This window comes from Ranitomeya imitator, chromosome 1 (assembly GCF_032444005.1).
Source record: "Ranitomeya imitator isolate aRanImi1 chromosome 1, aRanImi1.pri, whole genome shotgun sequence".
Lineage (NCBI taxonomy): Eukaryota > Metazoa > Chordata > Amphibia > Anura > Dendrobatidae > Ranitomeya > Ranitomeya imitator.
In genome coordinates, this window is record NC_091282.1 from 1,224,972,951 (window position 1) to 1,224,987,033 (window position 14,083).

The following is a 14,083-nucleotide window of genomic DNA, read 5'->3' on the forward strand; positions in this document are numbered from 1 at the left end:
GAGCGATATTGTTACGATGCTGGAGCGTCACGGATCGTGCCGTCGTAGCGATCAAAATGCCACTGTGTGACGGTACCCTTAGAGCTCTGCTCAGACACTGGAGATAATACACTTGCAGATGAAGCCCTTGGTGTGGACCTTCCACTTCAGAGCTGCAGGGTAACAGGTTTTTATCCCTGGAGCTGATGATGACTCACCTGATAACAAGGGGGCTCTTATGGCTTTGTATGAACAGAAGAACCACCCTGAGGTCCAATGTACCCTAGAGGGAAATCTCATGTCTACACAGCTTTACGGAGTCCTTTGGTCCCCAAATGTATGGAGACCTCTATGGTGTGCTGATTACTACAGCTAGGATATACCTTCCATGGCTTCTTTTTGGGGGTGTAATTATATTACAAAAGCTGATCATTAAATATAGTTTTGGGTAATTGGTTTGAGGCTTATGAACAATCCCTCGTGTGTTCTTGACCTATATAACCCAAGGTATTGCCATATATTCAAGTGGATTCATTGGGTTTAAGCGCCTTATGACGGTGACTGATCTATGTGGTTTTCAGGATATGGACTATCCTGAAAACCACATAGATGTATAACCTGTCTTATTATATCGGATTCGGTGCCGTACGTTCCCCTGCATTGTTATATCCAGTATATTATGTCTGTGCAGATCTGCTTATTGTTTATTCCTGATCTTTTGGGACTATGCCGTAATGACTATTACACAGTTGTCAGTTTATGGCTTATATTATACCTCGGCTTGGGTATAAGGCTCGTTCTTTTTCAGGAACGTCTCTTGAAGGATTTTTTTTCTGGTCTCCCATTGAGATGGTGAATTTTCTTTCCATATTTCGTTTTAGTCGTACTTCTTTCCTTACTCCATGTCACTGTAATGCTATTATTTTTTTTGTTGCAATTTGTGATTGATTAATAAAATTAAAAATTTTCTAATTAACGCCTTGGCGTCCTTGCGCTTTTGGGTTTCTCGATCACCCCTGACGGCTTATACAATTTTATTGTTTTTTAATATTTGTATCTGTTGGGTGGGATTTGGATATGGATCACCTCTTTGGTTGTTGGTTAATCTTTAATGTTTTTAGGGTTGAGGAGCATTATAATAAGATACATGGGCGTGAATGCTAAGAGAAGAGATTGACCAGAGAGAATTTAATACATAGAAAATTTTTTTATTTTAATAGGTAATTAAATATCCGTATAAAACATCTGATTTATATAAAATGGCCTACATACAAATATAAATAACAATGGTCCTTCACAGGCCACCATAGGGGCTGAGATATCATAAGACGGGACGGGCTGAACAGTCTCCAGCCAATCGGAAGACGAGGGAGGGGGTATTAATATTATACAGCCAGAGCCAAGTACCCCAGTACTGACGGTGTTAAAGGGTAAAACTGGAAGACATCCACAAAAATACTTGACTCTTCTGCGAATAGGAGAATAGTGCATGAGACAACGCAAGTATAAAAGGCATAACAGTAACACAGTTACTAGAAAGGACCACAGTAAGATGAGGGACAAATCGTATATACTGCGGCTTAATTTCCTTCCAATGACTCAGGAAGATCTTTGTTAATTAAACGTACCCCTGTCCTAAAATTATACATCAAGCAATGAAAGTATAAAGCCAACCTTTCATTCATGGGAGATTGCAAAAAGAATATGAAAACCTCCATGTCCTACAAAATGGGGCACAAATGTGTCATTTAAAATCTGAGATTTCTACTACAAGATGATCATCACACAACTCTTGCTTGGATTCTTCCTAGTTGGGTGACAAGTAGAGCTAGGCTCTTCCAAAAATTACACTTCTGTGCATAAAAGTGACACGTTCATTGGTCTCATTGTCCTGTTCATGGTGCCTTTTTGGTAAGACTGCATCATCCTTAGGTTGTCTGCAGACTCCTTCACACTTGGAGAAAAGCCAGATGGTCGTATACCTCGGATGGGGTTTGCAACCCTTGGGCTAGCCATAAGCTCTCCGGACCAGAGCATGGAAGCTGCATAGAAAGTCATGCTGTTACACAAGGGTTGAGAGCCACCGGCCAGTCTGTGCACTTCATTGTGACTTTAATCAAAGTCATGTGACCGGGTGACTCTTCCCTAATTGTCAAGGGAAAAGCAGGTGATGGAGATCTACTCATCAACATCCACCTCATCCTCTCCTTCAATCTCTCTAGTGTCTGAAGCTGGTGGTTCTTTGGGAAGGACTCCAAACTGGGAGAGCTTGGCGTTCTTCTGTTCCAGACTTTGTCTCCTCCACTTAATCCTTCTATTCTGGAACCAGACCTTCACCTAATGAAGAAAGGGGAACACATTGTTGAGAACTTGGATCTAAAGAAATTGTGAGACACTCTATATAATACGGGTCGCTGTTACAGCACTGTGACCCATATTATATCTGTTACAAAGCAAATATGTTCAGCTAAAATAAAAATGCATTGCCAAACAAAAAGGGCTCAACTTGAGAACCGAGTACATGTGCCAATTCTTACCTGGGTTTCTGTGAGGCCAAGAGTGGCAGCGAGGTCCACCCGTTCTGTCCCCACCATGTACTGTTGCTTCAGGAAGTCTTTCTCCAACTTCTCCAGCTGTTCTGGAGTGAAGACCGTCCGAATCCTCTTCAGTTTGGAGGGTCCCATCTGGCAGGGCAGAGATTCTATGGAACAGTTGAAGGACATATATCCTGGAAGAAGCAGAAGATGGCGCTGTTACCACAGGCAAGAAAGAAGGAAGGAGCGAACCCAGGACTGGAGGAAACGGAGCTACAACTTCTACAAGTGTAATGCAAGATGATTATTCTGATGTGAGAAATACAAGTCTCAGCAATTCTTATCCTGAAGAATAAAAATCCACATCTCTCCTGATCTAAGCAACGTTTTGTAAAGACTATTAGCCTCAGAAACTAACTATAGAATTAATATAATAAGATGAGGAGTGTGGACTCACCTCTGTGGCTGCACAGGGGGTACGGACATCTGCACCCTCCACTGAGTGGTCTGTAGTGCTGCTGTGGCTGAACATAGCCGGGGAAGGCTGCAGGTTGGCAGAGAAATACTGGAGGGTACGACATGGCCCCATAGGAGTAGCCATGGGGTGCAGGGGGCATCTGCCATCCAGGTTCCTCCACAATCACTCGGGGACCCGGTCTGTCCTCCCTGGATAGTAGGGAATCAATATCAAAGGCTTTCTTGAGTCTCTTCTGGTGCTGAATGGCCGCTGGCAGAGCAGGAGCCTGAGCCAAGTGATGGTCAAGTCCTGGGAAGATGGGAGTAGGCTGCATGATGGCAGGGAGAAGGCAAAGTATCCTCAGGTGGTGAAGAACCAGGAGCAGGTGATCTCTGCTGGAGAATGTAGGGTCCTGAGCTCTGAGCCCCCTTATATCCAGAGCTGCGCTCTGTGAAATGTAAAGACACTATTAGCATGTGAATAGCCCAGAGCAGAGATCAGCACTGAGAGTGGAAGAGTGGGCTCAGCACACAGACCCCACACTGCCCCCGAGAGGAGAGGAAACGGCCATGGGGCAAAGCCTCCTACAACCTCCCCCAGCCGGCCCCAAAATCCAGGGGAAACGGGACCCCTGTAATGACTTCATAATTATCTCTATATCCACGTGTCTATATACCGACCTGTGATCCACCCGTCCACGGGCGCAGGATTCTGGGATCTGCTCATCTATGTATACAGCTCATATTCAGCTGGTAATTATTAATGGATCTCATATCTCACTGATTATCGACTTATCTATGGATCCAACTCTGCATCTCACATATCTGATATCAATGAATAATCGCCATCAAGTGAAAAGGAGATGGAAATATATTGTATATCAGTGTCTATGGGTCTAACTCTACATCTCACATATTATCTATTAGTCATCTATATCCAGTATTTATCATCGCTATCTGACCATTATCGATTTATCAATCTCGTATGTATCTGCGTTTTTTAACATGGATATGATAATTAGATGGATAATGGATAGTATATGGGATGGGATCAAGAGAATTTCTTTAAAAGGCTAATAATAATCATAATATTATTATTAGTCTTTACCAATTATATCCAGATCACATCAGATAAATAATATATATAATAATCTCCAGATCTCCGGCCCCCGTATGTCTCCATATCTGCTGTTCTCGCCGCTCCTGGTAATTCTAGAGAATTCCTCTAATGATACATTACACTGAGGAGAGATCCCCAGATCTCAGGAGATCTCCAGGACCAAAACACCGAGCGAGAGACACCAAGTCACTTTCTACATTAATGAGGCGCGAAATGTGTAATAACCGGACATTACAGATCCATAATGATCTCCTCTGCTTCCAGGGTGGGGTAATACGGGGGTCCAGCTCCGAGCTCTGATATTATGTATTCATAAAGGAGAGCTGCTTAGTTTGATAGATTTATATTTACATATATTTTTCCATTTCACTTTCTAAAGTTCCATCTTTTTACATTCTAAATTGGAATAAATTTAAAAAGAATTTTACGATTATAATTTTTTTTTTTATTTTTGGTTGAATTTATTCTTCTACATAATAGATCTTGTACAATATATAACAAGCGTACATTATTTCTATTTTGCACATTATTTGTATGCCTTATATAGTTTATTGGTTTTATTTTTTTCACAATTGTTACGATTTAATAGTAATTTACTAGTTTTGTTTTTTTTTATTCTAATTTGTCACTTCGTAGATTTTTTTTTTTTTTTTTTACATTTTTCTTTCAAATTTGACTCACTCTTTACATGTTTAATTTACTTTCTTTTACTTTTGACTCTTTTTACCATTTTGCTTTTCTTGGATTAGTTAAGAGGGTTAAGTAATTCGCTAATTTTACTTTTTATTGCACTTTATTTTTTTTCTTAAGGTCCTTTTTCTATTTTTTTTGCTTTAAATCCCCCCCCTTTTTTACCTGTATCAGTGACTTTTGTATTAATCTGTTTCCACCTTTTGAATCTCTTGTTGGGCTGATTCTTCACCTCCATACAATGAGGTGTGATTGGACAATTAGTGGAGATCTGATTAATCCGTGCTGTCTTCTTCTCCTGGTCGGTGTCTGCCGCTTTCTCACCTCGGCTGATACTGAGGACAATCTCACTGTATGAGAGGAAGATGGCGGCAGCTCTGATGTCTTCAGCCCAACAATCCACATTTGGTGTCAGTTCCTCCATTGTTCTGTGGGAACCCTTGATCTCCACATATTATTCCCGGTTTCTGACATTTTTCTTTCCTCTTCCAATTTCAATTCTTTAAAATCTGATTATTCTGATCATAAAATCAATATTTTTTTTTCTTTCTTTAAGTGCCGCTCCTCGTCAGATCGGGGGGCCCTCCGCATCAGATGGGTGGCCTCCTCGTCAGATGGGGGGCCGCCCCTCGTCAGATGGGGGGGCCGCTCCTCGTCAGATGGGGGGGCCGCTCCTCTTCAGATGGGGGGCCGCTCCTCGTCAGATGGGGGGCCGCTCCTCGTCAGATGGGGGGGCCGCTCCTCGTCAGATGGGGGGGCTGCTCCTCGTCAGATGGGGGGCCGCTCCTCGTCAGATGGGGGGCCGCTCCTCGTCAGATGGGGGGGCCGCTCCTCGTCAGATGGGGGCCCCACTCCTTGTCAGATTGCACCGATCCTCACTAGGGATGAGTAAATAGCTTCCGATGACTCCTTATCCAAGTAACTATAGAAGAAGCGATTCCAAAAAGATTGAGTCCATATAAATACTGTTTAATTAAATCATAGGAAAAAAAACTATTTATAGGGTTTAAGTAATTAAAAAAGACAGCGCAAAATCCTCCACATAAGGGGGAGACGGCAGCCAAGAAGGTGATGTTAATAGGTAAAGGATATGTTGGGGTTGAAGTGATTCAAATAAGGTTACCAGTGGTACAACTCCCTGTGCAAAAATCCCAGTTAAACTATGTCTGTGGGTGCACGATCTGCCTAGTATATAAGGGGAGAGGACCCCAAGGAGAGATCCATATGGAACAAGTAACTGGAACCACCAGGTCATTGGTCAGGCCATGGTAGAAACGCGTAATCCAGCTTCTCTATTAGGGGAAGTGTAGAGACCGGTGCTGCTGGCGGTGTATCCCTCATTCCTGCATTGTGGAGCGCCGCATACCTGTTTTTGGACATATAAGATTCATTATATTAATTAGTAAAGGGAATTGCTGCACTTTATCCCCCATTAGCTCTGTGGACTTTGTTAATGGATTTCACTTAAAAAGCTGCAGAATTTCACCCTGTGGTAACGACGTGGGAAATGTAGCACAAGGTAGTGAGGAACACACAGGGTCCCCCCTATGCTGGGGGTCTGGACAAGTGACATGTGGCTGTGACCAGGGGCCGTGACACTCATCAGGGTGGGAGATGTACAAGAGTCCACACAGCTGTACACCATCATCATCATCATCCTCGCCTCTCTTCACTCATTAACCTTCTGACAGAGCGTTTTGGGGATTTCTTATGAATTGATTGCAATATGGACAAAAAAATAATTTAACATATATATATATATATATATATATATAATAGCTACTGGTTATAAATCATCCAGAGGTAATGTAGAATAAAAAATTATTTAAAACAAAAAAATCTATTGGCAGGGTTAAATTATAAATTTTATAAAGAAACAATATTGGGTAACAAAAAAAACCTTTTAATGATGAGGGTGATCATCCCTTTACAGAACTTCAAGCTACGAATAGGATAAAATCCATAACTCATATTAATGTGGCCGATAAATGCTGTCGAATAATCAGTTGATGGTGTAATATCAGATTGTCCAGATCTGATCCCAATCTGAGGTTTTAGTGTAAGGAAAATTCCTGCAAACAGGAAAGGGGTGACTGCGGCGACCCCCCCCCCCCCCCATAAACATGGCACCAGCAAAACCACTCTCCCTCCCCGTCCCAAGTAATATTCCATCTCCCAATAAAGAGACAACAAAAGTAAATTGCTGGGTGAGGGTCACAGCTTTAATTTCTTTTTTCATATATAACATATATAACAATGGAAGGAAGCACTTTCAACTTCACAACAGACCAGTAGCCAAATGCCCTGTAACATCTACGGGCAAGTCAGCCTACTTAACCTCAACTTTCCGGTGCTTCCTATTGTTGAAACAGCCATGGAGGATCCCATGTAGACCTACACGGGACTCCGACCCCACCCATCAAGTACAACGCTTGTTCTATCCCATCTTGCAGCCCAGACAACAGGATATCCAAACCGATATCGGTGAGATGGACGCCATCTGACCTCAGGAGAGCCGAATTGTCACCCTCCAGCTGGCGATGCCGCACCACCACACCGAACTTATCCCTTACAAATTTGGAAATGCGTGCATTTATGGTGCGTCTAGTCCTCTCTACCGCCATCCCATCCCGTGCACCTTGCCACACGGCTCTAGGTACTATCTCTGACCATACCAGTATGAGCTCTGGGAAAAAACTAGGAAATCTTACCAAGTCAGACCTCATTATAGTCAGCAGCTCAGCAACCTTGTAAGAACACAAATCATTCCCGCCAACATGCAAAACTAGAATTACTGGCCCAAACATATCCCTCCCGATATCAACCACTTCTTGTAGCACCTGAGGCCATCTCAGACCCCGAATGCCCCTCCAATTAACATCCAAACCCTGGAAACCCATATGTCTTCCTCCAGGACTGCATTCAGCTCTCTGAGCAGCCCAGAAAATATATGAATGGCCTAGGAGCCACACTGTTGGCCTGGAACGACCTAAACAAGAAAAGAATCAAATTAGTAAATCTGGTCTAATGTACCTAGCATAACAAGCAGAGCGCCATCTACCTATCCTTTGAACCTCCGCCTCTGGTAAACCCGCTTTTGCAGCCTCCGTGGCAACCCCTATACGAAAGGAGTGTGTCCCATATTCCCCAGGTAGAACCCCGAAAGCCTGTAGGCCTTTGAGAAAAACCGACTGAAATTGAAATTTAGTCAACGGGGACCCATCCGCATGCGCAAGGAAAAATTTACCATTAATTCTGAATTCCAGATATTTTAAAACCGTCGTAACCGGGCAAACTGGGCATCCTGAAACTGTGCTTACCAGAATCCAGGCACCCCTACCAGAAGGGTCAGTTTTTGATCTGCGAATACGGAGACATATAGCATTTTCTACTACCACCACGTCTTCGCTCAATAAACCCTTATCTGGCATATTTTTTGATTTAGGGACTAACTCGCTAATGCATAAAGCTCCAAAATACAGGATGACATGCGCAGCGGAAAAAAGAGCAGCTTCAAATTGCGAAGAGCAAATAACGGGGGTAGATGAAACCAACTGATGTAATAATGAAAAGGAAATGGGGCGTCTACTCTCTTTACAGGGTTGAGCTCTCTTCCACCATTTTAAGGCCTGTCTGATTATAAAGGCCTTTGTAACATCTAGCCAATCTAGCAACTGAAAATAAAAGGCCAAACCAGATAGCCGTTGTTGCGCCAAAGAACCCGAAATTCCAGAATTCCAGAGTAACAACAAAAATTCAACTGTTACCTCAAGTCTGGCCTGGCAGCAAGAATGAACTGGTCTCCCATTGATCAGCTGACACCATTCCACCCAAGACTTACCGTATGACTGCCAAGTAGAGGGAGCCACTGACGAACGGACCAACGGGATTAACTGTTGGCCACAATGTCCCATAGGAAAGAAGGGCACAGCAATCCTTCCTGTTGCGCACTGGGGAGAAGCTCCCTGAAGACCTGCCAATTAAAACGCGACAAAGCATCAGCAATATCATTTTCCACACCTGGAACATGGCAAGCACGAAACCATATGTTCTTATTTAAACAGACCAGGACTAGGTGACGAAGTAGGCTAAGAACCGGAGGAGAAGATGAAGACAAGCGATTTTATACAATGGACCACGCTGAGATTGTCGCACAAGAAGCATATTTTTTTGTTGGCGAATTGTGCCCCATATCCCCACAGCTACTACAATGGGAAAAAGTTCCAACAGCGTAAGGTTTTTGCAAAGGCCTTGCAACTTCCAGGACTCCGGCCAAGTGGCCGCGCACCACTGATCTCCGAAAATAGTACCAAAACCAGCTGACCCGGCTGCATCCGAAAATAATTTTAGCTCCTGGCTAGAAATTTCTGAAGACATAAAACAATTACGGCCATTGAATGAACTCAAAAAAGTTTTCCAAACCTCCAAATCAGCCCGTAAACTTCTTGTTATCCGAATTTTATGACCGGGAAGAGTAGCCCCTCTTGTCGTTAAGGACAAACGCCGTGAAAAAACTCTACCCGCCGGCATGACTTTACAGGCAAAAACCAATAGCCTGAGTAAAGATTGCATTTGTTGGAGGGTAACTTTTTTAGCTGAACAGAAACCTTCAATCATGCACATCAGTTTCTCCACTTTTTCCGCAGGTAAACGATAAACCATATTCACGGTGTCAATTTCAATCCCCAAGAACGACAGGGTTGTAACTGGGCCTACAGTTTTTTCCGCAGATAACGGGACCCCAAAATGGTGTGCTAGATCCCTGAAAAAATTCAATAATTGCACACAAACAGTTGAATCTTTAGGACCCACAAACAGAAAATCGTCCAAATAGTGTGTGACAGACCTGTAACCCGTTCCGGATCTAACAACCCAATCCAAAAAGGAACTGAAGAGTTCAAAATAATAACAAGATATGGAACAACCCATCGGGAGGCACATGTCATAATAAAAACAATCATCCACCTGCCATCCCAAAAGATGTAAACAATCGGGGTGAACTGGTAAGAGACGAAAGGCAGACTCGATATCAGACTTCGCGAGGAGCGTGCCAGCGCCAGCCTGGCGGACCAAGGCCACCGCCCTGTCAAACGAAATATGATACTGATGCGTCCTCCGTTGAAATTCCGTCATTGACAGACTCACCCTTGGGGTAGGATAGATGGTGCATAAGACGAAAACTGCCAGGTTCCTTTTTTGGAACTAAGCCCAAAGGGGAAACTCTAAAGTTCCAAAAAGGAGGAGTTTTGAACGGGCCAGCAATCCTGCCTAGCTTCACTTCTTTGACGATTTTCTTGCGTAAAACATCAGTGGTCCCGGGCAGATTTTAAATTCGCAGCAAACGACGAGGACCTGCTAAATTTGAAAGGGATAAAAAACCCATATGAAAAACCAAATCGAAGTTGGCCCGCCGCATCTTTATTAGGATAACGGTCTAGCCAAGGGCCCATCGCGGATACGCTCAACGGGGGTCTTATGTTCCCTGCCTTCACTAGAGGCAGGCTTGACTGGCAGTTTGCTCGTTGGCTCGGGGCAGCGGGCCGCAGGATGAGCTCCTCCACAGGAGGAGCATTCATGCTTGTACTTGCATAACCCAAAGAAACGGCAGTGTCCCTCATTAAACAACCAGCAGGCTCCAGGTCTCCGGACGACCACTGAGTCGTGACTTGCTGTTGTGGGGTGACTAGTGGCCGCTGTTGGAAAGGGGGACTGGTTTTGAGAAAGCATTAACCTGATCCACACGTCTGTAGCTTTTACTGCCCAAACTATTTCAGGCTGCAGGGCCAGCCGCCTCCGGAACTCCTCATCATAGCGCCACCAGGTGGAACCGCCGAGGGCCTTGTAAGAAGTGTAAACCATGTCCTGATAAATGAACAACTCAGAACACCGTTCCGGATGTTTCTGGCCCATGACACAGCCCAAAACGGGAAACACCTGTAACCAATTACTCATGGTTTTTGCGACCTTCTGCCTGCTCCTATCAAATGGCCTATCATTAAGACGCCTCTCCTTATCGATCGTATGCTGATCCACTGATACTAATGACTATATATATATATATATATATATATATATATATATATATATATATATATATATATATATATATATATATATATATATATATATATATATATATTTATATATATATATTTTGACCAAATTTTAGTCTTGGTTTCACTATCTAAATGAGAACCAAGTGGGCTAATCCCGCAATAAAGGGAATCTTTAAATACACTGGCTAGCGGTGGTTCAACCGTTTTAACTGAATTCTTCTGATTTACTAGTGTATCGCCAACCGGCGTCACAAATTGCTCAATCAAAGTCTTAAGGGCCGGTAGAAAATCAGAATTCACATTTTTACCTGCAAAAGAAAAATTGCACTCACCCAAATCTGCCGTAGGAGGAGGGACTCCGCTAGATGAAGGAACTCCAGCCCCTGGGTCGACGGTTGGGTGAGTAAGAACCAGGCTGGCAGCTCTGGACGCAGCTCTCGGCTCGGCCAGGCTGGATGCCCTGGAAGCTGAACTTGGCTCATGTCTCTCACCACGAGAACGATGCCGATAATCGGGACTCGCCGATGCGCTCAAAGACTCCGATGATGACGGAGAGCGCCATCTTGAGGACTGTGACCTATGACCCCTCCTATGAGATCCGGACCTCCGGCGCACATGCGTGGAACGCTTGCTACGCCGGCATGAGGAGCGGTGTCCATGGCGACGATGATGCTGTGGTGATTCAGATGATGATAAACTAGAATCACGGCGTCTACGCCTATGTGATACAGCCTCGTTAGATGTGGCAGTAGCCAAAATAGAGGAAGCCCTTTGAGGCACAGCAGGGGCTACAACCACCCCAAAATCAACATTACTACCAGCGACAGTGCCGGGTACGGCACCGTCAGGCAAGGGGGGGCCCCCCTGAAGTTTGCTGCGTGCCTACTGTTAATGGCTCAGCAGAGCCCTCTGCAGAGGTACTGCCTCTGGACCCCATCTGTAAACTGTGAGGGCTGTAATAAAAAATACTGAGGCCGAGGGGTTAAACTTGGAGCCTCAGTAATGGCGTCTACAGTGCCCTGCACGCTGACCTGTGGGAGGGGATGAGGACAGAGCTGGGGCACAGTGGGAGGAGCCACACTCTGTCCGGCCCGAGTGTATTACCACTAACTCGGCAGGCTGCGGAGCAGGGAGAGTGGCCAGGGAGGGATTATGTGTGCTCACTCCTTCTGAATAGTGCTCATGTGAGCGCCCAACAGAAGGAATGAAAGCATTATTAGCAGCAGGTTGAGCAGGAGCGATCACAGAGGAAGGGGGCGGAGCTACGGCGCTATGAGAAAAGGGGGCGGAGCTACCGCGCTCTGAAAGACAGGGGGCAGAGCTACAGCAGACAGAGCTGGTTTGGGCGGGACCGCCCTGCTTGCCCTGCGATCATGTGTACGCCCTGCTCGCAGAGCATGAGAGGGAATTGGGCAGGGGCTAGGGCTGAGATGAACAGGAGGGCGGGAACACCTCGTGGACCGCCGGCCTCCAGATACTGCAACAGCCGGAGGAGGAAGACAGGCACTAAGCCCTGAAATCAGAGCCTGCACCCAGTGCTCACCCTCCTGCGATGCCCTGACACACAGCATGTCCAAGATGGGATCAGCCATCACCCACTCTTCACCAGACAGCGCAGACGAGCACCTCCGGGACCCAAAGGGGAAGAGGAGGAACCACGCAGCTACTGCTGCTATATACCAGGCACAAGTAGGAGGGGGGCTGAAATCGCCCTAAGAGCTACCATTGGCCAACCAAAACGGGCCAGACCATTTTTCCCATAACCAAAAAGAAAGGGGGGAGGGAAAGGAAAGTACCAAGTAATGGAATGGGTGGGGGGGGCACCGCAGTCAGTGGCACACACCTTAAACAGTGCTGTGCCATCCATTCTTGCAATTACAGCAGGAAAAGGTTTTTGTCCCATTTCTAGGAATGACCATAGACACATCCTATATAGTAGAACTTTTAGGTTAGCGGGGGCTTGCTGGGACCTGTTCGCATAATGCAAATACTGTTTGTTCACAATTTCATTTTTTTTTTTTTCAGATAATCCCCTGTAATGGCTCACGCAGAGCAGATGCATGCTTTATCTCTGAGCTAAAAAATTGCATGTAAAAAGTTACATTTTTAAAAGCAAAATTTTTGTCTACAAAAAACTTTTAAACTTCCATCAAATTTACACCAAAAAAACACGAAAAGGAACAAAATGCAGCAATAATCAGAAGATTTTCTTGCATAATTAAATGCAGAAAATATGCAGATAAAAACCGCCAGAATAAAAGCTTCATTTCCGCTACATGTGCAGGAATCACAATTACTAGTTGTCACTCAGAAAATGGGAATTCTCGGATTTGTTTGCCATCTCCTATTAGACTTTGGAGTTAGAATCCTAGAATGTTAGGGTCTGTTTCCACGATCAGGAAACGCTGCGTGTCTGACGCTGCATAGAGCCGCAGCGTCAGACACGCAGCGTCCAGATGTTACAGCATAGTGGAGGGGATTTAATGAAATCCCGTCTCCACTATGCGTGGTAACACGCACGCGGCGGCCCTGCGACTCCGGACATGCTGCGCGTCTTTTCAGATCGCAGCATGTCCGTATATCTTGCGGCGACGCTGCGTCGCCGCAAGATATAGCACAGGGCCCTATGGTGGGGAGCGATGATGCCGGATGTGTGCTGTGAACACATCCGGCATCATCGCGTCCCAGAAGGGGGCGGGGCTTATCGCAGAGCGGCAAAGCCGCTCCGACGATACCGCCGGCCATCCTGAACGTGGACACGCAGCCTTAGGGTATGTTTCCACGGTCAGGATGGCCGGCGGTATCGCCGGAGCGGCTTAGCCGCTCTTCGGTAGCCCCGCCCCCTTTCTGGGACGCGATGATGCCGGATGTGTTCACAGCACACATCCGGCATCATCGCTCCCCACCATAGGGCCCTGTGCTATATCTTGCGGCGACGCTGCGTCGCCGCAAGATATACGGACATGCTGCGATCTGAAAAGAAGCGCAGCATGTCCGGAGTCGCAGGGCCGCCGCGTGTGTGTTACCACGCATAGTGGAGACGGGATTTCATTAAATCCCCTCCACTATGCTGTAACATCTGGACGCTGCGTGTCTGACGCTGCGGCTCTATGCAGCGTCAGACACGCAGCGTTTCCTGATCGTGGAAACAGACCCTTAGAGTTGGAAGGGACCTCTGGAGTCATCTGGTCCAACCCCTGGGTCAATGCAGGATTCACTAAATCATCCCAGACAGAGGTCTGTCCAGC

At 45.5% G+C, this 14,083-nt stretch overlaps 1 protein-coding gene across 1 annotated transcript; it reads right to left on the reverse strand.

The window, feature by feature from the left end:
• Positions 1-2,113: 2,113 nt before the first annotated feature.
• Positions 2,114-5,283, reverse strand: LOC138658389 (homeobox protein not2-like). The gene is made up of 4 exons (XM_069745832.1): positions 4,945-5,283; positions 2,971-3,418; positions 2,517-2,707; positions 2,114-2,316 (listed from the first exon to the last, which is right to left on the reverse strand). The coding sequence occupies exons 2-4, from the start codon at positions 3,302-3,304 to the stop codon at positions 2,158-2,160; spliced, it is 684 nt and encodes a 227-aa protein (XP_069601933.1). The 5' UTR covers positions 3,305-3,418; positions 4,945-5,283; the 3' UTR covers positions 2,114-2,157.
• Between the last annotated feature and the right edge of the window lie 8,800 nt (positions 5,284-14,083).

Excerpts from the sequence above, each read along its gene's own strand:
- LOC138658389 (XM_069745832.1), bottom strand. The coding sequence starts at position 3,304 with ATGCAGCCTACTCCCATCTTCCCAGGACTTGACCATCACTTGGCTCAG. Across the intron at positions 2,708-2,970 it reads CCCCCTGTGCAGCCACAGAG|GATATATGTCCTTCAACTGT; the intron begins GTGAGTCCACAC and ends TGCTTCTTCCAG. Across the intron at positions 2,317-2,516 it reads TTGGCCTCACAGAAACCCAG|GTGAAGGTCTGGTTCCAGAA; the intron begins GTAAGAATTGGC and ends TTTCTTCATTAG.